This window comes from Hyperolius riggenbachi, chromosome 7 (assembly GCF_040937935.1).
Source record: "Hyperolius riggenbachi isolate aHypRig1 chromosome 7, aHypRig1.pri, whole genome shotgun sequence".
In the NCBI taxonomy this organism is placed as follows: Eukaryota; Metazoa; Chordata; class Amphibia; order Anura; family Hyperoliidae; genus Hyperolius; species Hyperolius riggenbachi.
Genome location: NC_090652.1, coordinates 292856258 through 292882529, shown reverse-complemented (window position 1 = coordinate 292882529; position 26272 = coordinate 292856258). Strand labels below are relative to the sequence as shown.

General features: G+C 46.1%; 1 protein-coding gene across 1 annotated transcript; it reads right to left on the bottom strand.

Moving 5' to 3' along the window:
* Positions 1 to 9840: 9840 nt before the first annotated feature.
* Positions 9841 to 22428, bottom strand: INHA (inhibin subunit alpha). The gene is made up of 2 exons (XM_068245953.1): positions 21799 to 22428; positions 9841 to 12125 (listed from the first exon to the last, which is right to left on the bottom strand). The coding sequence occupies exons 1-2, from the start codon at positions 22082 to 22084 to the stop codon at positions 10879 to 10881; spliced, it is 1533 nt and encodes a 510-aa protein (XP_068102054.1). The 5' UTR covers positions 22085 to 22428; the 3' UTR covers positions 9841 to 10878.
* Positions 22429 to 26272: the final 3844 nt, after the last annotated feature.

Sequence of the window (26272 nt, the reverse complement as noted above, 5' to 3'; positions counted from 1 at the left end):
TGAGGTGGCTGAGGCATATATACTGCGTGGATTATCATCTTTATCTGTGTCTGACTGAACTGAGAGGACATTGGATTCCTTGTGGATGGTGATATTTTGAACTTTATTCCTTCCACTAGTGACGTAGCCCTTTCCCTAATGCGCCGCGCATCCGTCGCGCATCGCACACCCCGCCCCTTCTGGCTCCGTCCTCCTCCGGCTCTTGGCAGTGTCTCTGCGTCCCTGCACATGCGCAGTGCACAAAAAGCACTGACGGACGGACATCGGACGCAGGGACACTTGCCTTTTATTAGGTAGAATTTCAGTGATTATTGAGCGCAATCAAATTGTGCAATAACTGGTATTATTTAAAAGGAAATAAATATGGCAGCCTCCATATCCCTCTCACCCCGGGTTCAGAATGTTCTTAGCCACAGGAGCAGCAGTGGTGCTGACAGCGAGAGAATGGACAATACCGGATGGATCCCGCGGCATACAGGGGGCTGGAGGGATCCCCAGGTAAGTTCAGCCTACAGGTTTTTTCACCATTAGGACAGAAGACATTTTTCCCGTAGCGCTCCTCCCATTTATTCGCCAATAACTATCATTACTCGTCACATGTACATGATCTATATCTTTTTTTTTTTTTTTTTTTTTTTTTTTTTTGCTGCAAGAGAAGGGATTTTTGGAAGGGAATATTTTTTTTATTTTTTTTTTTTTTTTTTTATTAAAATTCTGTGGTGTGTACTTTAACTTTTTGGCACTAGCGACACCCCTGGTTTACCCGGAAGTGTTTTTTTTTTTTTTTATTGTGCATTCATGGTTTTTCTTATGAATGGAAATGGCCCCTGATCGGCTGGGTCATGTCCATTCATTACAGGCACTGCGATTGGTTCGGGGAAGCCTTGCTTCCCTTCCCTAACTGTCACACGCGCACCACAACTTAAACAATGTATGAGAATACTAGTCCAGTTTGCCTTTAGTTGCTCCTATCTGGACGAGAATACTGGTCCAGATAGGCTTAAAGAGACTCAGAGCTCCCAAAAAAAAAAAATTTATACATACCTGGGGCTTCCTCTAGCCCCATCAGCTCAGATCGCTCCCATGCCGCCGTCCTCCGATGTCTGCAGCTCCGGTATCTGGTCCCACGCACTTCCATCAGTTGGAGCCAGTCTGACGTAAGGGAAGTGCGCCCTCTACGTATCTCACCAGCAGCTGCTGGAGAGATAAGCGACTGACGGAAGTGCGGTGACTCAGTACCGTCGCTGCAGACATTGGAGGATGGCGGCGTGGGAGAAATCCGAGCTGATAGGGCTGGAGGAAGCCCCAGGTATGTATACATTTTTTTTTTGGGGGGGGGGGGAGCTCTAGTACATTTTAAGTGGTTAAATCCTTGTTGCTTTCATCCCAGATTTACTTAAAACTACAGCAGAAGTGAGACATCTGGAGGCTGCAATATTTATTTTCTTTTAAAAAATGAAAATTAGTTAGCTACCCTGCTGATTCTTTTTCTCTAAAACTTTTAGCACAGTATTTTGATTCTCATGTGTTGTTCTGCACAGTGGAAAATGTGTGCAAAATCGCTTTTAAAGAGAGACTGAAGTGAACAAAAATTGCTATTTTTACTTCGTAGTTCGCTTCAGTAGTCTCAATAGAGGTAAACCGCCGCATACCCGAGCCAAAACGAGGGCTTTAGACCTCCCAAATCCCCGGGGTACAATCCGGGCAGCGCTTTCTGAAAGAGGCAGAACTTTCTGCTGTAGCTCTGCCTCTCCTTATGTCAATCTCCGCCCCTCTCAGTCTTCCTTCACAGTGGGGCGGGTAGAGGCGCAGAGCCGCACGGCGATTGACGTCAGAGTGCTAAGCTCTGCCTCCCCGGGCAGCAAAATCCACGACCAAGAAAGTCGTGGGATTTTGGGGGATAAGGCCCTCGTTTTGGCTCGGGGATGCGGCGGTTAACCTCTACTGAGACTACTGAAGCGAACTACCAGGTAAAAATAGCAAATTTTGTTTGCTTCATAATCTCTTTAATATAAGTCTATGGGCTGCACACATATTGCATTGGTGTGTTCAGTCGTGTTCCACGTCACTCTAAAGTTTACCCCTTTTCTGAGTTTAAAGGATACCCGAAGTGACATGTGACATGATGAGATAGACATGTGTATGTACAGTGCCTAGCACACAAATAACTATGCTGTGTTCCTTTTTTTCTTTCTCTGTCTGAAAGCGTTAAATATCAGGTATGTAAGTGGCTGACTCAGTCCTGACTCAGACAGGAAGTGACTACAATGTGACCCTTACTGATCAGAAATTCCAACTATAAAACACTTTCCTAACAGAAAATGGCTTCTGAGAGCAAGAAAGAGATAAAAAATGGGAATTTCTTATCAGTGAGGGTCGCACTGTAGTCACTTCCTGTCTGAGTCAGGACTAATATTTAACTCTTTCAGGCAGAGAAAGAAAAAAAGGAACACAGCATAGTTATTTTTGTGCTAGGCACTGTATGATGTACATACACATGTCTATCTCATCATGTTGCATGTCACTTGGGGTATCCTGTAAAGAGAACCATAGATGAAGCACCCTCTTGTATTTTACCTTATAAATCAGTGGGAACATGACAGTAAACACCTAATCTGCTCTTTGTTTCATTGTTCTCTGTTTAATCTGACTGTTATCACCTCTGATAAGAATCCCCAAATGAGCACTCAGGCTGCTCAGTCTAGTTTTTCTACAGAAAGATTATAGCTGAGTCTGTCTTCTGTGGTGTCTTTTCAAGCCCAAGCCTGCCCCCTTGTGGCTCTGCTATAATGACTCAGCAATAATCATTCCCAGCAAAGCCAGATAGAATGCTCAGTCTGGGATTCTATTGACTGCTGATAACAGACACTTTTAGCAGTGAGGATGAAACAGAGAGCATGGTAAGTGTTTTCTCTAATGTTCTTACTGATATACATGGTAAAATACACAAGGGTGCTTCGTCTCTGGTTCTCTTTAACCTCCTTGCCGGTTACCCCGAGCTGAGCTCGGGGTAACCTGCGCAGGAGGATTGCTCAGGCCCCGCTTTGCCGATTTTCACAATTTTTTTATTACACACAGCTAACACCCCCAGACCCCTTGCGCAGCCTGGTCAATCAGTGGCAGGCAGCACTGAGGGGTGGATCAGGATTCCCTGTGACGTCGGTGACGTCATCCCGCCCCGTCGCCATGGCGACGGGGAAGCCCTGCAGGAAATCCCGTTCTCAACGGGAATTCTTGCTTGCGCAGATCGCCGGAGGCGATCGAAGTAGATAGGGAGATGCCGCTTGTCAGCGGCTATCATGTAGCTAGCGCTAGGCTAGCTACATGATTTAAAAAAAAAAAATTTTTAAAGTGCTGCGCTGCCCTCTTGCCGCAGTGATTGGAACGGCAAGGGGGTTAAAGGAGGAAGTAGAGTGTGCGAGTTAATACCCCTCCCCTCGCAATGGCTGCAAACTTAAAGGGAACAGGTATATGGAGGCTGCCATATTTATTTGCATGTAAACAATGCGATTTGCCTGGCAGCCATGTTGATCCTGATACTCTGGCATAGGTAGAGTCAAAACCCTGGAACAGGCATATGGCTAACCCAGGAAAACCAGAGTCAGCTGAATCTGAGATCCTGTTCTGCTGCATGCTCGTTCAGGGTCTATAGCTAAACGTATAAAAGACACAGGATCTGGCAGGCAACTAGTATTGTTTAAAAGCAAATAAATATGGCAGCCTCCATAACCCTCTCACCTCGAGTTCCCTTTAAAGGCTTGGAATTTGGATTCTGATTGGCAGAGCTCATGCAGACATCCATGCAGCTGTGGTGATGTATGTATCTGGGATAGTCAATGGGAGAAATAAATGCGTTAATCTGAGTTGATGCGGTTTGAAAATAGCCCAGTCCATTTTCCAGCTGCATAGATTTGCATATGATTAGCATAAAGGTTACCTGTCATGTAAGAGAAGCAGCAGGTTAGTGGAGAGGCTGAGAATTCCATGTCCCGGGGGAGCGGCGGCTGGACAAGTGAAGCTGTCTTCCAGCAGCAAGCAGAATCCATGGCCTGCAGGTGTGACTCTGCACAGATCAGTGCATTCTTCAGCTGTGTAATGTGCTCATCTCATCTGCTGCTGCTGATATCACCAATTCTATTATCTTCCGCTCGTTTTTCTTAGCTTTTTCCATTCACTTCAATCAGAAATCGAGCGGCGAAACGATCGGACATGTCGGAAATTATCTATGGAGCCATCTATCTGTGGCAGAAATGAACCGTGTATTCCCAGCATAACACACTTGAAGTCGGAAGACTATGGAGGCTGCCATATTTATGTGCTTTTTAAGCAATACCAGTTGCCGGGCTGTCCTGCTGATCCTCTGCCTCTAATATTTTTATCCATAGACCCCGAACAAGCATGCAGCAGATATGGTGTTTCTGACACAATTCTTGTGACAAATAGACCAGCAGGACTGCCAGGTAACTGGCATTGTATAAAAAGAAATAAGTATGGCAGCCTCCATATTCTTCTCACTTCAGTTGTCCTTTAATCTTGTCAGATCTGACAATTATGTCAGAAACACCTGATCTGCTGCATGCTTGTTCAGGGGCTATGGCTAAAAGTATTAGAGGCAGATGATAAGCAGGGTAGCCAGGTAACTGGCATTTGCTTAAAAGGAAATAAGGTACTTATCCGTTAGCTGGGCGCATCCAGCAATTGGTGCTGTTTTTGCTAATTCCAATCATAATTACTTCACGTAACAAAACTGTGAATGTAAATGCCGCAGGTGGCGCGAATTGCATTCCTAGTTAAGGTAACAATATGTATATTAAAAAAGTGAGATAATGAAATGACAAATAATCCGGCGGCAATGTAACAGAGTGTCTCGCTCTCCTCCCCCCCCAGGGCTCTATACGAGAGAGGGCAGGGGGGAGGAGAGCGAGACACTCTGTTACATTGCCGCCAGCTTATTTGTCATTTAATTATCTCACTTTTTTAATATACATATTGTTACCTTAACTAGGAATGCAATTAGCGCCACCAGCGGCGTTTACATTCACAGTTTTGTTACGTGAAGTAATTATGATTGGAATTAGCAACAACAGCGCCACCTGCTGGATGCGCCCAGCTAATGGATAAGTACCGGAAATAAATATGACAGCCTACATATACCTCTTCCTTCAGTTGTCCTTTAAGCCTAGTATACACTTTCAATTATGATTAGCCAACCACTGACAAATGCTACCGCCTCCATGTAGTATTATTATTATTATTTAGTATTTATATAGTGCCGACATATTACGCAGCGCTGTACAGTGTATATATGGGTTACCTACACAATCTGCTCATAGGATTCAATGGCCTCAATTCACTAAGATTATCTCCTGTCTTTAATAACTCTTCTAGAGTTGTTACCATGGTGATAAGGCATGTAGTGGTCAGGAAACATTATACCTCAGGCAAACCTAAAGTTCACTCTTCTGTCTTTAAGTTAACTCTCCAATCCTTAAAATAACTGTGGAGTTGAAGACAGGCTGTTAATTAACTGCGTGTGAAAATAACTACAGAGGGGGTAAATTAACTACAGAGGAGGTAACTTAAGGAATGAAGAGATAAGATAACTCTCTCACTGTGTGGAGGTAAGTTTTCTCTTGCCTTATTATCTCCAGCATGATCTTAGTGAATTGAGGCCAATATCTGAATCTAAGATGAGAGGTGCCTAACCTCTATCCCCTATGCCAGTGATGGCTAACCTTGGCACTCCAGCTGTGACAAAACTACAAATCCCATCATGCCTCTTCCTCCCCGAGTTATGCTTAGAGCTGTCAGAGTATTGCAATGCCTCATGGGACTTGTAGTTCCACCACAGCTGGAGTGCCAAGGTTAGCCATCACTGCCCTATGCAATCAAGGCATTTTGTATGGACCTGAGGAAGCGGGCCATGACCCGTGAAACGCGTTGTCACATTGCTTTTTGAATGAAAACTTTTTTCCAGTTGAACTGGTGTCTATATCTTCTGGAGAGGTAAACAATTACCTCTCTTTTTATTATATATCTTTTTTTATTTAAAAATACTAACATAGAACACACATTGGGCGCCTCCATCCTACCCATTATCCTCTTCATGTGGCATCCGAGGCAATGGATGGGACAGATTCCACTAGAACGATTGCAATTAGGAAAATCGCAATCACAGGACATGCAGCATTTTGGGAGCGTTTGCGCTCCTATGTAAAGTATTGAAGCGCTGGCAAATCGCTCATGAATCGCTACGCATAGTGATTTGTGTGCGAATTTGAATTACTGCAAACTGTAAACAAAAAAAATAATAATAATTTGAAATGACCAATCAGAATTAAAATTGCAATCACAATCGCTGGCAAAAAGCTTGCACTTTTTAAAATCGCTCCCCAAATCACCGGAAAACGCCCATGAAATGGCTTACAAAACGCTAATTAAAAACGCTAGTGATTGCAATAGCGATTTGCGACTTGTAGTCGGTTTCAGGCATTCGACACAGTCAGTGCTTACTAGAGAAAAAAGAAACCAAAGCATGATTATCTGCCCAACTCTGCAGTGAGCACACTTCCTTGCCAAACTCTGCAGTGAGCACACTTCCTTGCCAAACTCTGCAGTTAGTACACTTCCTTGCCAAACTCTGCAGTGAGCACACTTCCTTGCCAAACTCTGCAGTTAGTACACTTCCTTGCCAAACTCTGCAGTGAGCACACTTCCTTGTCAAACTCTGCAGTGAGCACACTTCCTTGCCAAACTCTGCAGTGAGCACACTTCCTTGCCAAACTCTGCAGTGAGCACACTTCCTTGCCAAACTCTGCAGTGAGCACACTTCCTTGCCAAACTCTGCAGTTAGCACACTTCCTTGCCAAACTCTGCAGTGAGCACACTTCCTTGCCAAACTCTGCAGTGAGCACACTTCCTTGCCAAACTCTGCAGTGAGCACACTTCCTTGCCAAACTCTGCAGTGAGCACACTTCCTTGTCAAACTCTGCAGTGAGCACACTTCCTTGCCAAACTGCAGTGAGCACACTTCCTTGTCAAACTCTGCAGTGAGCACACTTCCTTGCCAAACTGCAGTGAGCACACTTCCTTGCCAAACTCTGCAGTTAGCACACTTCCTTGTCAAACTCTGCAGTGAGCACACTTCCTTGCCAAACTGCAGTGAGCACACTTCCTTGTCAAACTCTGCAGTGAGCACACTTCCTTGCCAAACTGCAGTGAGCACACTTCCTTGCCAAACTCTGCAGTGAGCACACTTCCTTGTCAAACTCTGCAGTGAGCACACTTCCTTGCCAAACTGCAGTGAGCACACTTCCTTGCCAAACTCTGCAGTGAGCACACTTCCTTGCCAAACTCTGCAGTTAGCACACTTCCTTGCCAAACTCTGCAGGCAGAAGCACAGACAGGAGATTTAGGTGGGGGCTCAAATCCAGCAGAGGTTTCAGCTCTGAAAAAAGGGGCACATATAAAAACTTTCTGGCAGTGAAATTAACAAAAACAGGTACTGGTAATTAACAGTACTCTGACAAATGGGGACACAAACAGCAATAACATCTTAGCCAATATTCCTTTTTCTTGGAGCAGAGTTTTAACCTACTATGAGAATGTTTTCAGGAAGTGGTGGGGAAATGAAGCGCTTGAAGAACACCCGTGTAAACCTCCCCTGGTGGGTTGGCGGACCAGAACGCCGGCCCTGCAAGGAAAGACTGCTGACCATGTTATAACACTTTATTGTACAGTTTCGACATTCCTGAGATATCTACAGGTATGTGAACTCTTATTTATTAGTAAGTGTGTTACTTATACATGATGCTCATATTACTAATCCTTTTATTTGACAATTGTTATATTATATTAGCTGAACCCGATCTCTGCAACAGCGGCGTGTACTATTCCTCATCTTAGGGTGACTTTCGCAAAACAGGCTGCTGTGAATAAAGTTCATTGAAAGTCATTAAAGAGAAACTCCGACCAAGAATTGAACTTTATCCCAATCAGTAGCTAATACCCCCTTTTACATGAGAAATCTATTTCTTTTCACAAACAGACCATAAGGGGGCGCTGTATGGCTGATATTGTGGTGAAACCCCTCCCACAAAGAAATTCTGAGTACGTACTCTTGGCCGTTTCCTGTCTGTGAACTTTGCTGCATTGTGGGAAATAGCTGTTTACAGCTGTATCCAACTGCCAAAACAGCAAGCAGCAGCTACATCACTTGCCAGCAGTAAAAATGTCACCATGTGATAAATGTCAGAATGTAAATCAGGGATTTAAAATATTTTACAATGGGCAAACACTGACTAAATCATTTATACATAATTATAGTAAAAATGAAGCACTTTTTTTATTACATTATTTTCACTGGAGTTCCTCCTTAAAGAGAACCCGAGGTGTGTTTAAAGAATGTTATCTGCATACAGAGGCTGGATCTGCCTATACAGCCCAGCCTCTGTTGCTATCTCAAACCCCACTAAGGTCCCCCTGCACTCTGCAATCCCTCATAAATCACAGCCATGCTGTGAGGCTGTGTTTACATCTGTAGTGTCAGTCTCAGCTGCTCCCCCGCCTCCTGCATAGCTCCGGTCCCTGCCCCCGTCCCTTCCCTCCAATCAGCAGGGAGGGAAGGGATGCAGGCGGGGACTGGAGTTCTGCAGGAGGCGGGGAGAGCAGCAGACTGACACTATAGAGATAAACACAGCCAGCTCTGACAAGCTGTTTGTCAGCAGCGTGGCTGTGATTTATGAGGGATTGCAGAGTGCAGGGGGACCTTAGGGGGGTTTGGGATAGCAACAGAGGCTGGGCTGTATAGGCAGATCCAGCCTCTGTATGCAGATAATATTCTTCAAACCCACCTCGGGTTCTCTTTAACCAACCGAATGCCCAGGGGAAAAATGCAAACATTGGGAGAACATACAAATCCCAGGTTAAAACATTTAAAACTGATTAATTTTTGTAATAAAATAATGTAAAGTTGCAGGCAATAACAGGGTGCCGGCGTCTCAATGTTGACAGACTCCTCCCCTTCCTTCCCTGGAAGTTGCCGAATCATCTGATGCGGAAGTTACACAGTCCACTCCATAGAGTGGCGGGTCAGCAGTGATGCCAACACACAGCTTCTTCCTGATCTGCTGCTGCTGTCCTGACTCCTCCTCCCCATATGTCCCCAGCAGCACAGCACCCTGCTGTGCTGCTGCTGCCCTGATCCTGCATAATGATCCTCCTGCCTATATCTTCCCAGCCACTTCCTGCTCTGCTGCTTCTGCCTTAATCCTGCACAACGCTCCTCTTCCCTATATCTTCCCAATCACTTACTACTCTGCTGCCCTCATTTACTCCTTGTACAATGTGCTTTGTAATTTAGAAAAATACTGTGTATTTTTCAGAAATGTCTCTTGACAAAAACAAACCAATTTTGGAAGCTCAGCTCTAATGCAAACATTCAAGGGACACTTAAGTCAAACAAAAAAAAAATGAGTTTTACTCACCTGGGGCTTCCAATAGCCCCCTGCAGCTGTCCGGTGCCCTCGCCGTCTCCCTCCGATCCTCCTGGCCCCGCTGGCAGCCACTTCCTGTTTCGGTGACAGGAGCTGACAGGCTGGGGAGCGAGTGATTCTTCGCGTTCCTGGCCACAATAGCGCCATCTATGCTGCTATAGCATATATCATATACCATATAGCAGCATAGAGGGTGCTAATGTGTCTGGGAACGCGAAGAATCACTCGCGTCCCCAGCCTGTCAGCTCCTGTCACCGAAACAGGAAGTGGCTGCCGGCGGGGCCAGGAGGATCGGAGTGAGACGGCGAGGGTACCGGACAGCTGCAGGGGGCTATTGGAAGCCCTAGGTGAGTAAAACTCATTTTTTTTGTTTGACTTAAGTGTCCCTTTAAGGCCTTGTTCACATTGCGTGCGGCTCGCGTGTCCGTCCGCGGTGGCCATATTTTGAGGCGTTTTTTTTTCCGATTCCTGGCGCTTAGGTGGGCGTTATTTTGGGGGGTTAGCGGTTTCCGACGTGTTTTTCCCGAACGTTTTGGTAATACACTCCCTGGCGCAAGTCAGAAAGTGAACTCTTTGATCCGGAAACGAATAAATACAACTATTTATCCTTAAAAACGCGAACGCAATCGCTCCACAAAGTCGTTTTGTGAGCGTTTTGCGTTTTTCTTATACCTCCCATTATAGCAAAAACGCCCTAAAATGGCTCAAGCACCGCTTTTGAAAACTGACAGCGCACTGAACGCTCTAGTCTGAACTACACCATAGCACAACATGGTGCAAGCGCTTTCTGAAAAACATCCGCGCTTAGATTTTCTCCAAAACCGCCTCTAATGTGAACAAAGCCTAAGAGAGGCTACCTAAACATCCTTAGCAGATAGGCATAACTAGACTTAATAGGGTCCCTCTGCAAAAATGCTAGCATGAGGCCCCCTTGGTCCCCAAACCCCATGAAGGTCACGTGATCGGGAGCCGGCAAATGGCAGCAGAGAGTGTTCTGCTGGGAAGCAGCACATGGAAGCAGGAAAAGATTACACATGTTCCTGCACACCTTTTTTGTGAGCAAATTGGGAGGGTTTTTTATTGCTAATTGGCTGCCTCTGGGCCCCCCAGTGATGGCAGGGGTCATGGGATTAAAATGTAATTTGTAAAAGATTTGGGCCCTCCTTGTGGTCATTTTGGTAAGCTGAAGTGGAGAGAGGTCAAAGACGGTGGTAGGTGGGCCCCTAGACACCCACTAGGCCCCAAGCACCTGCCTAGGTTGCCTGGTGGATAATCCTGCTCTGGTCACGGGTGATTGTTACGCCCATGGGTATAGCTATGAACGTCTCTATAAAGCTCTTGTTGATGTCTAAACTAACCAGAGACTACCCAGTGAAATGACCCTCTAACTGCAGGCACAGTCTTGGGTCAGCAGGTTGGGCACCGTCTCATATCGGAAAGAGAAACCTCCATCGGTGGTGGTGGTGACCCTTAATGGCTTCATGGTGCTGGGCAGTGCAGCACAACAGTGCCCCCAGTGGAGGGCAGCAGTCAGGCCATGGTTAGGTGTGCAGGTACCATGGCAGTAGTGGAACTGGAAGCTGCCAGGGTGCACGATCCATTGGTTCCAGCCCAGTTCTTCAAAGGTTATGTTTATAGAGCCACGGTGGCACTGAGCACTGTCCCCCAATTGTGGAGGGCGCTGTAAGAGTTCCAAAGCAGATGGAGACCATGGTACGCCTGATCGGCGTCCGCGTTGGACGGGCTGAGTGTTAAACAAAAGGAAGGGGGTATTCTCAGGTTCATTTGAACATGGACAGTTTGGACAATGAACCAGTAACACAAAAAGGCTTTTGGTCAAGTAGCTGAAGAACGCTGGGGCCAGAGAAAAGACTGTCCAGTCGTCCATCTTCCTTATCTTTGTGGTGGCCACAGTGATTGGTTCTTCATCAGAGAGGACCTCAATGTCCACCAGATTCTGCAGGGTCTCCTCTTTACTGTCACCAGTATCAGCTAGTTCATTGAACTCCGATTCTTCACCCAGAGGAGATAAGTTGTGTGGTGGTTGTTCCTCATGGAGAGATGACTGGATAGGAGATCTGTTGGGAGATAGTTGTTCCTCATGGAGAGAAGACTGGACAGGAGATCTGTTGGGTGGTACTTGTTCCTCAGAGAGAGGCTGGACAGGAGATCTGTTGGGTGGTAGTTGTTCCTCAGAGAGAGGCCAGACAGGAGATCTGTTGGGTGGTAGTTGTTCCTCAGAGAGAGGCCAGACAGGAGATCTGTTGGGTGGTACTTGTTCCTCAGAGAGAGGCTGGACAGGAGATAAACTGGGTGTTACTTGTTCCTCAGAGAGAAAGTGGACAGGAGATCTGTTGTGAGGTAGTTGTTCCTCAGAGAGACGCCGGACAGGAGATATGCTGGGTGGTAATTGCACCTTATGGAGAAGAGACTGGCCAGGAGATGCTGTATGAAGCTCTTCATTTGCCAGGAAGTCTAAGTTGGCTATTACTGATTTTCCAGTGAAGAACCAGAATTCAACAGATGAGATTCTACGGCTGAGGATGTGAGTGGAGGGACGGAAGACATAAGTATAGCTATTCCCAGATTCATTTTTGGGACCATCAAGATTTTGTGTCTCACAAAGAACATCTGAAAATTAACAGAGATAAAGGATCAAAAACAGATACATTCCTTGTGTAGAACCCCTGCAGATTATTATTATTATTTAGTATTTATATAGCGCCGACATATTACGCAGCGCTGTACAGTGTATATATATTGTCTTGTCACTAACTGTCCCTCAAAGGAGCTCACAATCTAATCCCTACCATTGCCATATGTCTATATTATGTAGTGTAAGTACTGTAGTCTAGGGCCAATTTTTAGGGGGAGCCAATTAACTTATCCATATGTTTTTGGAATGTGGGAGGAAACCAGAGTGCCCGGAGGAAACCCACGCAGACACGGAGAGAACATACAAACTCTTTGCAGATAGTGCCCTGGCTGGGATTCGAACCAGGGACCCAGCGCTGCAAGGCGAGAGAGCTAACCACTACGCCACCGTGCTGCAGATATTCATGTCACTGTGTATTGTAGTTTTCTAAGCAAATGGTCATCGACAATACTTTTTACAGTTATAAGTGCCCCCAGTATAGGTATCCAGGCATAGGTGCCCCCAGTATAGGTAGCCAGGTATAGGTTCTCCCAGTATAAGTAGACAACTATAGGTGGTGCCCTAGTATAGGTAGCCTGGTGTAGTTGTCCCCAGTATAGGTAGCCGGTATGGGTGGTGCACCATTATAGGTTAGCCAGGTCCAGGTGCCCCCAGTATAAGTAGCCCAGTATAGGCGATGCCCCAGTATAAGTAGCCCAGTATAGGCGATGCCCCAGTATAAGTAGCACAGTATAGGTGGTGCCCCAGTATAAGTGGCCAAGTATAGGTGGTGCCCCAGTATAGATAGCCAGGTATAGGTGGTGCCCCAGTATATGTAGCCAGGTATAGGTGGTGCCCCAGTATAGGTAGCCAAGTATAGGTGGTGCCCCAGTATAGGTAGCCAAGTATAGGTGGTGCCCCAGTATAGGTAACCAGGTATAGGTGGTGCCCCAGTATAGGTAGCTAGGTATAGGTGGTGCCCCAGTATAGGTAGCCAGGTATAGGTGGTGCCCCAGTATAGGTAGCTAGGTATAGGTGGTTCCAGCCCCAGTATATGTAGCCAGGTATAGGTGGTGCCCCAGTATAGGTAGCCAAGTATAGGTGGTGCCCCAGTATAGGTAACCAGGTATAGGTGGTGCCCCAGTATAGGTAGCTAGGTATAGGTGGTGCCCCAGTATAGGTAGCCAGGTATAGGTGGTGCCCCAGTATAGGTAGCTAGGTATAGGTGGTTCCAGCCCCAGTATAGGTAGCCAGGTATAGGTGGTGCCCCAGTATAGGTAGCCAGGTATAGGTGGTGGACCAGTATAGGTAGCCAGGTATAGGTGGTGCCCCAGTATAGGTAACCAGGTATAGGTGGTGCCCCAGTATAGGTAGCTAGGTATAGGTGGTGCCCCAGTATAGGTAGCCAGGTATAGGTGGTGCCCCAGTATAGGTAGCTAGGTATAGGTGGTGCCCCAGTATAGGTAGCCAAGTATAGGTGGTGCCCCAGTATAGGTAACCAGGTATAGGTGGTGCCCCAGTATAGGTAGCTAGGTATAGGTGGTGCCCCAGTATAGGTAGCCAGGTATAGGTGGTGCCCCAGTATAGGTAGCTAGGTATAGGTGGTTCCAGCCCCAGTATATGTAGCCAGGTATAGGTGGTGCCCCAGTATAGGTAGCCAAGTATAGGTGGTGCCCCAGTATAGGTAACCAGGTATAGGTGGTGCCCCAGTATAGGTAGCTAGGTATAGGTGGTGCCCCAGTATAGGTAGCCAGGTATAGGTGGTGCCCCAGTATAGGTAGCTAGGTATAGGTGGTTCCAGCCCCAGTATAGGTAGCCAGGTATAGGTGGTGCCCCAGTATAGGTAGCCAGGTATAGGTGGTGGACCAGTATAGGTAGCCAGGTATAGGTGGTGCCCCAGTATAGGTAACCAGGTATAGGTGGTGCCCCAGTATAGGTAGCTAGGTATAGGTGGTGCCCCAGTATAGGTAGCCAGGTATAGGTGGTGCCCCAGTATAGGTAGCTAGGTATAGGTGGTTCCAGCCCCAGTATATGTAGCCAGGTATAGGTGGTGCCCCAGTATAGGTAGCCAAGTATAGGTGGTGCCCCAGTATAGGTAGCCAAGTATAGGTGGTGCCCCAGTATAGGTAACCAGGTATAGGTGGTGCCCCAGTATAGGTAGCTAGGTATAGGTGGTGCCCCAGTATAGGTAGCCAGGTATAGGTGGTGCCCCAGTATAGGTAGCTAGGTATAGGTGGTTCCAGCCCCAGTATAGGTAGCCAGGTATAGGTGGTGGCCCAGTATAGGCAGCCTGTAGCCAGATATAGGTGGTGCCCCAGTCCGCTGTAGCAGGCTCACTCATCTGCTCCCCACGTTCAAGCGCTGATGACACTCTTCTCTCGGTGCTGGAACGCGCTGTGCTGGTTAGTGAGCCACAGGCCCACAGCCAGCACATGCAGCCCTTCAAGCACTTGGGGGGGGGGGGGGGGGGGGCGACAGGGCCCCCAGAAGCCCTGGGCCCCTCACTGCAGTGTCAGTTGTTGTCCCCCCCCCCGATGGCTGCCTTGCATGCATCAGATGATGTATGGGCAGTTCGATCAGGAGTCAGATCTCTCTTGGATCGTACCTGATCCGAGAGAGATCTGTTGCCTGCCCATACACCACAGGCCGATTCCCGATCGATTTCAGCATGAAATTGGCCTTGTGGCGCTGCTTCCGCCACCTCGCCGCCCCCTGCGATGTCCCCCTAATGTAAAATATGCCCCCCAGTCGGCTGCCAACCGAGGGGACTGGGAGGACAACAAGGGAGCTAAAGGACAGCAGGGGGCTGGAAGAAGCTCCGGGCAAGTATCCGTGTAGGGCCGAGGCAGAGGCGAGAGAGGCTCCAGCCTCGGGGCGCAGTGTAGGAGGAGGCGCAGGGCGGGGCAGAGGCGAGAGAGGCTCCAGCCTCGGGGCGCAGTGTAGGAGGGGCGCACAACTCACTCAGCTATCATTCCCCTATTGTGTTTGAAGCAAAGATAAATAAGAAAATATGATACATGGCAGTGACTGTAAGCCAGATAACTAGAGTTTAAGGTGTTGGGGGCCCTGGGGCGCCTCTTAGTCTAAGGCCCCGTTCACACCTGCGGATCGTGTCCGGGGGCCGCAAAGAGACCGTACGGGTCTCTGCGGTGACCACAAGTTGCCACCAGTTGCGGATCCAGAATGTATCAGTTCCGGCTACAATAAAGTAGCCAGAACTAGATACATTGCAGTTCCAGAAAGGCACCGCAAGCATGGGGGATACCGGCGTGTAGTCCGGGCCCCCCAAGTGGCATAGGACTGGTGCTGGAAGCATCCGGTCCTATTGCCAGTGTGATGAGAAACATCCGTTTCTCATTGCACAGCATGGCCGCATGTTCGGGTCAGGATCCGGCCCGGGTCCACAGCCGCAAGGGGACGTACGGCAAAAATGGAGCATGTTGGAAAAAAGCCGGATCGTCCCGGAGCTGCGTTCTCTGATCGGATCCGGACGCTCGAGTGTGAATGGATACATTGATTAACAATGTATCCATTCACCATCTGCTGTGTACGGAGCGTTCCTGGTCCGGAGAAGCCGGACCTGGAACGCTAATGTGAACCGGGCCTAATAGCAGTGTGTGACGGCTGGAGTGGGAGGGATGGAGGGGCGCACTTTTGTGTCTTAGCCTTGGGTGCTGGAGGACCTTGTCCCTGCTCTGGTAAACATAAATCCTTTTGCTGTGAGATTGTCTCAGGTACGCATGGATGTGCAATAGATGTAGAGCCATACAGAAGCACTGTGCTAATTAGAACAAGTTTGGTAGACTGTACTGTGCTGATCACTCTTTGACGGTAGTAGTGTGTGAACTCAGTGCCACCTAGTGGGCCATTTTAAAATCACAACTCTAAAGAAAAGCTATAGACTAAAGCAGCCTTTCTCAACCTTTTCACCCTGGAGGAACCCTGTAAATAACTTTTTGATCTCGAGGAACCCCTGCATTTCTTTACAAAATCGATTTGGAGCAGCGATTGCGTTCGCGCTTTTAAGAATAAATACGTAGTATTCATTCTTTTCCGGGTCAAAGAGTTCACTTCCTGACTTGCGTCAGGAAGTAAAAAAATAAATTGTTCTGTACACAAAATCATAGCGCGTGGGTAAGCGCCGGGAGGGGGGGGAAGAATCACTCACATAATCGCAAAACGCTGGCATTTGTGATTTCGATTTTAGATGTGAACAAAGCCTAAGGAACCATTCACACTTGAGCGTTTTGCCAGCGATTTCGGCAAAACGCTCAAACGTTAGCGCTTTTTTAAAGCGCTAGGGTAACAAAAGTCTATGGGCCCGTTCTCATTTGGGCGATTTGGGCTAATCGCCGCAAATCACCCAAAAACGATAAACGCAAACGCGTAGCCTGCACCATTTTTCAGGCGATTTCCCGGCAATCGCGTTTTAGTGCTATAGAAGCGCAAAACGCAATCGCTAAAAAATCGGCAGGTGTCAGCAAGTATGAATGGGCCCTAAGGGCTTGTCTTTACTATAAATTGCATTTGTGGTCAAAATAAAAAAAGACAAATGGCACTGATGTTGAATTCGCATGCGTTTATGCGCATTTTAAATTGTTTTTTGTGATTATGTCAGGCCCTGATTTACCTCAGAGGGGCCTATAGGCACAGATGTCCTGGCACCCTAGACTCCGCCCTCCATAAACCTACAAACACCAGACAAACCACACCCCAAATGTGCTGGCTGGCCCAGCTGTCACTTCTCCAATACTTCCCTTGCCCGTCACAGGTAGCTACAGGTGCCACTTAGTATTATGTAGCCAGAGCTCTCCTCAGTATTAAGTGGCTAGAGGTGCTACCAAAGTATTAGGTTGCTATCTGTGCCCCCAACTAAAGGGAGACCTGGTCAATGGAATACTGAAACCCAGGTGAGTAACCTCTCATTTACACTCCGCTTGAGACTCTGCATAGGTAAGGAGGGAGGGAGGTGCTAGGGGAGGAGAGTGAGCCGCCTCTTTTATCATCAGGCGCCTGTAGGACGTGCTTACAGTGTCTTATGGTAAATCCGGCCCTGCATTACGTTCATGTTTTCATTGCATTTGTGCTCATTGTAATGCAATTTTTTTTAATTCACTTCAAAAATGCATCAAGAGGCTGCCTACTGCAGGCAGCCTCTTGATGCATTTTGAAAGTGTTTGTTTAAAAAAAAATGCACCCTGTATGTGGGAACACAACACCAGGGCCCACATGCAATTCACCTTTTCTCTTGAGTTTTCTCCTAGGAGATATTTTCACTCCTTGCCATAAAATGCCTTTTAAAATACCAGCAAGCAAGAAAAAATACCCTGAATAATTTTGACAGTACTTTTTCTCCAACTTTTTGGTACTTTTTAAAGTAAAAAAAATTACAAAATGCTGAGAAGTTATTTTAAAGAGAAGATGAACATTACCTCTTAGGAGATAATTCAGGAGAAAAATTTAATTGCATATGGGCCAAAGTATGGGAAAAAAGCATGCGTTAGAGCAGGGGTAGGGAACCTATGGCTCCGGAGCCAGATGTGGCCCTTTTGATGGCTGCATCTGGCTCACAGTTAGGGGTTGATTTACTAAGCTACACAGCTCAAGCAGCGCAGCTTAGTGTGGCAGCACAAGTAACATTTTCAAAGTAAGCACGCTACTAACTTACTCATGCACCCCCCAAAACAAACAACGGCTGCTCCAATTGTCCCACTCTGGATCCTGTCAGGTCCAGTGATTTTGTAGGACGAGATCCCCACACTTTGATTGGCCCAATAGGCTCCCTGTCATTTGACAGGCAGCCTATTGGGCCAAAGTGCGGGGATCTAGTCCTCCCCCAAAACAAACAACGGCTGCTCCAATTGTCCCACTCTGGATCCTGTCAGGTCCAGAGGGACAGTTGGGAGCTATGCCTTAGTATAGCCTGCTGTTCACCCACCCTTGATCCGGTGGTGCCCTAGGCCATGGCCTATGTGGCCTTGGCTTAAATTTGGCCGTGCACGCACATTCATTTGAACAGGGCGCACAATATCAGATATTTTACTAACACCTAACTGAACCCTGTTGTCACACTAACCCTCCCTCTACCGATGCCTAAACCTAACCAAACCCTTCTCACCACAATCTCTGCTAGTATTTATCACCTAGCCCTACCCTATTCCCACACTACCCCTCCCTTTATCAATGCCTAACACTAACCCATCCATCCTGCCGCAATCTCAGCCAATATCCACGCCACCTTTGCCACTAAATTCTCCCTCTTTTCTGCGCTGGACTAGCCACAATTCACATTGGGTGTCCGTGCGGCACTCATTTTGCCGCAGCACCGCTGGCGCCCAAATTATCTCCTTTGACAACACACCGTCATAGTAAGTCAGAAATTCCATTTAATCTCACTGTACGGTGCGAAGTGTTTCAGCAGAAACTCTGCTTCCAGCAATCCTTACATATATGCAAGAGAAAAATCTGCATGCAAAGAAAAAAACAGCAAGAAGGCCAGCAATGCAGCGCCTAAACCACCAGGTGGCACTCCAGCCGTTGCTTATGTCCAGAAACCGCCCTGTCCTGAACAAGCACGCAGACCAGATCTCCTGTCTTCTCTCAGACACAGACACCATTGGCTGCCTGCTTGTTCCAGGTGAGTGACTCGGACACAACCAAAGACAATAATCGCCATAATGACTAGGCAACCAGCATTTTTTTTGAAGAATAGAACATACTATGCTGCTTTTGTATTAGTGATTTTTCTTTGCAAGGAAATGTCATGATCTCCATACACCAGTGAAAAATCTAACTGTTGGGCATAAAATCAAAAGTCAATTCTTTATTTTTATCTGGTAAACAAGTAATAAGGATGCTAATAGAGGCAATCCAAAAGTTAAAATCACTATTACTTTTCTTGTTGGTAAATGATCATTCCCCAGTTTACCTGACTCTTATTAGGTACACACAAAATTTGGTACACAAAAAGGAAGTTGCAGGGCATGCTGGGTTGTACTTTTTCGCTTCTCTACTTCCCCTCAAACTTAATGCAGCCTGATTGGCTGAAGTCTTTTTCCCTCCTGTTTTCCCCTCCCACACCTCTGTTCCTCTCTGATTGGCCAATATTTCTCATGCTGAGACAATGCACTTTCTATAGTGGAGGGCGGGCAAATCAAACAGAGGAGAGTTGGGGCCTGTTCACATCTAAAATCGCAAAACTGTGGGAGTGATTTTCCCGTGATAAACGCGAAAAAAATCGCTGGACACTGCGGCGGTTTTGGAGCAATCGCTATTAGCGTGCTATGCATGCTAATCGCGATCGCTAATCGCCGGCAAACCGTTGCATGTAACACGTTTGCGGTTAACGCTAACCGCAAACAAACACTGCCATGTGTTACATGCTGTAGCGGTTTTTACAAAACCACTAGCGGTTTGCCTTGAGCGGGAATCGTGTGATTCCCGCTCAAGTGAGAACGGGCCCTAAGGGAGGAAATGACATCAGGATTGGCTTCATAATAGCCGCAGTTTAAAGTTGGAAATGCTGAGAAGAATTTTCTCTTTTTTTAATCACTAAAATCAAAAAGTGGACAGTGCAATTCATATGTTATGTAAGTAGAGCAAGTATATATCCATACCTCCCAACCTTTTGAGATCAGAAAGAGGGACACTTAAGCCACACCCCTGCCACACCCCTAACCACGCCCCATCACACACCTAATCACGCATACTATAAAGATTTTATGAGAAAAATATGCTGTTTTATAGCTCAAACCACACTGGTCCGTTCTGTCCTGTTCCATTTTCTTTCATATTAACAGTTAAAAATAAGAAATATATCAATTTGAAGGATGTGAATAAAGTTTAGCGTCAATTAAACACATTTTTTTTTCAGTAGAAAAATACATATATTTACATAGATCTGTTCATCAGTCCTGAAAGAGTGACGAATGAGGAGGAAAGAGGGACAGAGGGACAGGGCTCTCATAGAGGGACAGAGGGACAGGGTTCCCCAAGAGGGACTGTCCCTCCAAAAGAGGGCACGTTAGGAGATATGATTTATCTACTTATATACAGTATGTGATTTTTCTGAGATAGTATGGCTGACAGCTCCTCTTTAAAGGGGAACTGAAGTTAGAGGGATATGGAGGCCAACATATGTTTCCGTTTAAACAATGCACATTGCCTGGCTGTCCTGCTGATCTTCTGTCTTTAATACTTTTACCCACATACCCTGAACAAGCCTGCAGAGCAGGTGTTTTTGACTGAAGTCTGACAAGATTAGCTGTATGCTTGTTTCAGGCACTACTGCAGCCAAAGAGATTAGCAGGACTGCCAGGCCACTGGTTTTCTTTAAAAGGTAATAAATATGGCAGCCTCCATATCCCTCTCAATTTAATGAAAGTATAACTTTTTTTTTCATTTTGTGTTCTAGATAATAAAAGGAAGGTTGAAACCCAATGCCAAGTTTTTATTGCCATCTGGACCCATAATGAAGATAATATCAGTCACTTCCTGTTGCTCCCACAAGTATAGCATATGGCGGAAAGCTGGGAGAAATCTCCATAACAGTAACACGGATGTCAATAAAGCCTTTTTATAGTTACTTCACTCACTTCCTGTTCCTCTCACAGGTGTCACAAAAGAGAGGAAGTGGCAGGAATCTCCCCCCACAGACAGCAATAACAAACTGATAGTGGAGAAGATTTTCTGTTGTCTGTGTCCTGTTGGCACAGAGTCCAGTGCTTCCTGTCATTAGCACAAGGGCAGGGGCATAGAGAGCAATAATACCTAGCCTTCCTTGCTCTATGCAAAGTTAAAGTGCACGTAAAACCAAACTCCAACCAAAACTGATTTTGGTAGTTATAGGGAGTGCAAGAAAGGGGAAAAACAACTGTTAGGTTGTTATTGCTGTCTGTGGGGAAATTACTTTACACATACACCTTTATTGATATCTGTGTCAGGGTTGTGTAGAGTTCATCACTGCTGTTTGTGGCACTTATGGAAGCAGCAGGAAGTGCTCGATCTATGGATCCAGACAGGTATAAAAACCTAATGTATGTTCTTAAAGGGAACCCGAAGTGAGAGGGATATGGAGGCTACCATATTTATTTCCTTTTAAACAATACCAATTGCCTGGCAGTCCTGCTGATGATTCTGGCTACAGTAATCTCACAGCTGAAACAAGCATGCAGCTAATCCAGTCAGCCTTCAGTCAGAAACATCTGATCTGCATGCTTGTTCAGGGTCTATGTCTAAAGGTATTAGAGGCAGAGGATCAGCAGGACAGCCAGGCAACTGGTATTGTTTAAAATTAAATAATTATGGCAGCCTCCATATACCTCTCCGTTCAGGTGTGCTTTGACCTTTTATGCTCTATCCAAACCCCACATAAAAATACTGTACCTCTCTGTAATGGAAAGGTTTGACATTTTGCTATTCCTATATTAATTAATGCAATATTACCACAGAATAAGATAACTTACAAAATGACAATTTGCAGTATCTGAGAATCTCTCCTCTGTTAGTGAGGCTGCTGAGAGGGACAGGGATCCCCCTCTTCACTTGGTCTATCTGCCAAGATTTTCTGACAGCCATTAAATCTTTGCACGCAGCTGCTGTGGACCTGTTAGTTCTCATTTAGGCATTTTCATTTTTTAAGACATATTTTATATTCCTGTCTATACTGACCTGAGGATGGGAACAGAATGACCTGGGAAGAGTCTCCTGTCCCACTGGAAGTCTTCTGGCTGTGCCTCTTGCGTAGAATCCGATGCTCAATATTGGAGGGTATTTTTGGAGTAACGGTTGAATTAGAGGACAGCTCACCATCCGGTGGTGGTCCCAGGGCCTCTGTAATTTGTGCCTTCACCCTGTCGAGGAGGACTTGTCGATCATCCTCTGGAATCTCACAGCTTTCCCCCATCCTTCTGTAGAAAAAGACCAAAATGAGGAGAAACACCCAACTAGAAGACATCTTGAGTTATTTGGTTGACTTTATTCCCAGGAGACCTGCAGAACCTATAACCACAAGGGTGGTCTCTCTGCACCATGTGATGGTCCTTCCTCCTCTGTCTTCTGACCTTCTGGGGCAAAAAATAAAACTGTAGCAAGAGTTAATGTCTCTTCTTCCTTGTCCCTCACCTCTTGCTTGTGTTACAAAGTTCTGGATGTGACTTAATTTCGAGCCTGTAACTGTTTCGATGTTGTCTTTGAGTCTCTGGACCTCTCAGACGAGGCTGTTTTCTTGCCCATGTTCCTGACCGTTATCACAGTTGGCAGCATGGACATGATGGCACACACACAAGTATTATCTACAGCATGGAATGTATTGTTTGCCCCAGGGGTGAAGCTGCAATCAGTCTAGGCTGACCAATAATTTCTCACGGGAACTCAATTCTCCTTCTTGAAGACCTTGATGTAGCAACACATATGATATTATTGTATTGTTTAAAAGCAGAGTTGTAGGAAACGATTGAGTTCTAGGAAACTATTGATATTACAGCATGGACATTTGTCTGTCTGTGTATAGGTAGGGATTACTGCTTGGAGTTTGTTCCCATCGGACGAGTAAATTGGTCAGCATTTAACAATTTTCAAAGAAACATTTCAAAATACAAGTCCAACCCTTCCATACATCCAGTTGACCACCATAATGTAAGACAGTGAGATATTGGTGACCCGATTTATACAATGGATTAACTGTCTCTGATTAAAAAAAAGACCGTCCCCCGCACGCCTCCAGGACTTCTCAAGAGCTGCTCCAACACTATGGAACTTCCTACCTCCCCCTATTAGGATTTCCCCTTTGTTCAACATCTTCAAGAAGGCCCTCAACACTCACCTTTTCACTCTGGCCTACACACACACACCACACACACCACACACACACACACTTCTGGTCCCCTACCTTTTGTGTCCCTATTTCCCCCTCTAGATTGTAAGCCTTCAGGCAGGGTCCTCTTCCTTGTGTCTCCTACCTGATCATGCACCTCCATTACTGTGCACCCATGCTATGCATTTGAGTGAACCTAACTTGCCTAATCTCCATGCTCCATCCAGTGACTGACTTAGGGCTGGTTCAGACGGACGCTTGCAGAGCGTTTACAGCCAGCGTTCAGGGCTTGGTGTTAAACGCTCCCATTCAAGTGAATGGGAGCGTTTGTACCAAGCTTTCAAGCGCGTTTACACAAACGCGGCGTTTGGGTCCCGATTTTCTCTGGCGTTCAAGGAGCCCCTGGAAGCTACATGTAGCTTCCAGGGGAGGTTAACCGCGACGGCTAATGTCCCTCTAGGGGAAGAAAAAACGCGACCGCATCCAAACGCACATGAACGCTGCTAAACGCGACGCCAACGAACGCAACGCCTCCAAACGTCCATCTGAACCAGCCCTAAACGCGCTTGAAAGCTTGGTACAAACGCTCCCATTCACTTGAATGGGAGCGTTTAACACCAAGCCCTGAACGCTGGCTGTAAATGCTCTGCAAGCGTCCGTCTGAACCAGCCCTAAGCATTACCTGGTACTCATACTGTGCTGTGTGATCTGGTTTTTCTTGTATTTCTGTATTGTCATATTGCTGTATGTCACCCCTAAATATTGTCTGTAACCTAAACTAATGTCCAGCGCTGCGTAATAAGTTGGCGCTTTATAAATACAATAAATAAATAATAATTGTGCTTTCTGGTTGCTCAAGACTTAATGTTAAAACTAGGCCTAGCTAATACAGTACTATACATCACTCTACATACATACCATGAACTTTATTAAATGGTAAAATACAGTAATTGAAAGTATAATAACCTTGGTGGAGACACTGAATGCAGTCTTTAAAAAGGAACTGTAGCGAAAATAATATAATAAATAACATATTGTTTACAATATTCATGTATAGATTATTTAGTCAGTGTTTGCCCATTGTAAACTCTTTCCTCTCCCTGATTTACACTCTGAAATGTATCACTTAGTTCTGCCAGGTGATCTGTACGGAATGTTCGTTACTGAGCGTTCTATGCACAAAGGGAGATACTGCTTGCTTGGCAGCTGGAAAAAAGCATCAAAGCTGCAGCTTGAAGAGGCATGCCCATCCAGGAGTGAGACCTGACTGCCCCCATTACAGATCCCCAGTGACAGAACGCCCCCAAGACAGACCCCATCTCCTACGAGAGGAGAGTGTACCGTAATCCACAAAAAAAGACCTAGAGAAATTCAGTTACGAATGGGGACTTTTTGCTCAAAACTTTTTTTTTTTTTAATTGCTAACAAAATAACATTGCGTTTGTTACAATTTTTTACAGTAGAAAATATCCCTCCTTTTTGTCCTCAGTCGTTTAGTTGACTGACTCTTCGTAATCATATGCACTTCTGCATGCCAGATGTGTCTGTCAATCACTGCTTCTTTCAGCTGTTGCATAGACATGTTCATAGCTTCACTAGTGACAGATAATTAGTAAAAAAAATAAATGGACAGATGTGTACCTTTTAGTTGTCAACGCAGGGACTTTCTATGGGTTAGGCACAGCTGTTGCCCCTGTTTGCTTACATTTTCTTGCCACTTTACCTACCTTAGGGGACAGCTTTGGGGCGGCAAGGCAGATGGATGTGGCGCACAAGGCTGATTCCAGATAGATTTCAGAGTGAAACTGGCCAGAAATTGGCCTGTGGTGTATGGGGCAGATGCCAGATCTCTCTCTTATCAGATTCGATTAGAGAGAGATTTGTCTCTTGGTCAAACCTGCCCATCCATCGCTAGACCTTTAGTGGCAAGCAGATAAAGCATATGTATGTGCAAGCATGTGTATGTACAGTGCCATGCACACATATAACTATGCTGTGTTCCTTTTTTTCTTTCTCTGCCTGAAAGAGTTAAACATGAGGTATGTAAGTGGCAGTTCCTGTCTGAGTCAGGACTGGGTCAGACTACAGTGTGACCCTCACTGATAAGAAATTACAACTATAAAACACTTTCCTAGCAGAAAATGGATTCTGAGAGATAAAAAGGGTCAGTAGTTCATAGATTTTAGCTCTGGCGTACTTCAATAAATGTGTCATTGAGCAAAAACAATAAAACAGTTAAAACTTAAAAAGTAGATTTAAACATAAAATAAAACCGTGGAATATCTTAAAAAGTCATATTTAGGAGAAGGAAGATAGATACAATTGTTTATTTCACTCGCCTCGCTCGTCCTTTAACAGAACTGCGCAGACAGGAGTGTCAGAGTTGCATGCTTAGTGAATGGATGAGGCCAGGTGTTGAAAATGAGTAGCAATGGCTATGGCTCTCTGACGCTAATTACCCCTGCGCCTGCAGCAAGCTGGGAGCTTACTGTATTGTGTGTTCCAAACAGATCACTGTTGCCATGGCGGCAAGAAGTACACTCTGAGAACTTTAATATCCTGTCCTATCCCAGCAAAATGCAGCAGCTCGGGCCCCCACCCCATGCACATGTCGGTCTGTGTGGCATTTGTAAAATGTAAACAATAAAAACAGGGTGCTTTTTCTATGCCCCCCCCCCCCCCCCCCAGCACCCTCCTCCTCATCTTGCATAGAAGCACAGCAGTGAAGTGTCACACCTTACCTTGTTCTGGCGGCGAGACAAGTACTCTTCACTCCCTTTCCAATGCTGCAAAGTGATGAGCTGCATGGCACAGCGACACTGAAGCTGAGCAGGATCATCCACCAGGCATCCTAGGCAGGTGCTTGGGGCCTAGTGTGTGTCAAGGGGTCCACCTGCCACCTTCTGTGACTTCTCCCCACTTCAGCTTCCCAAAAAGACCACAAGGGGGTGCAACATCTACTACCTTGCCTAGGGCCTTGTTACATCTTAAAGAGACTCAGTAACAAAAATTGCATCCTGTTTTATCATCCTACAAGTTCCAAAAGCTATTCTAATGTGTTCTGGCTCACTGCAGCACTTTCTACTATAACAGTCTCTGTAATAAATCAATGTATCTTTCCCCTGTCAGACTTGTCGGCCTGTGTCTGGAAGGCTGCCAAGTTCTTCAGTGTTGTGGTTCTGTGATGAATCTCCCCCCTCCAGGCCCCTCTCTGCACACTTCCTGTGTGTTATTTAGATTATGGCAGATTCTCTCTTCTCTCTTATCTTTTACAAGCTGGATAAATTGTCCTCTGAGCTGGCTGGGCTTTCACATAGTGAGGAATTACAG

Coding starts and splice junctions, on each gene's coding strand:
- INHA (XM_068245953.1), bottom strand. CDS start 22,084: ATGTCTTCTAGTTGGGTGTTTCTCCTCATTTTGGTCTTTTTCTACAGA. Junction 12,126..21,798: donor CATTCTGTTCCCATCCTCAG/GTCAGTATAGAC, acceptor GTTAATTTTCAG/ATGTTCTTTGTGAGACACAA.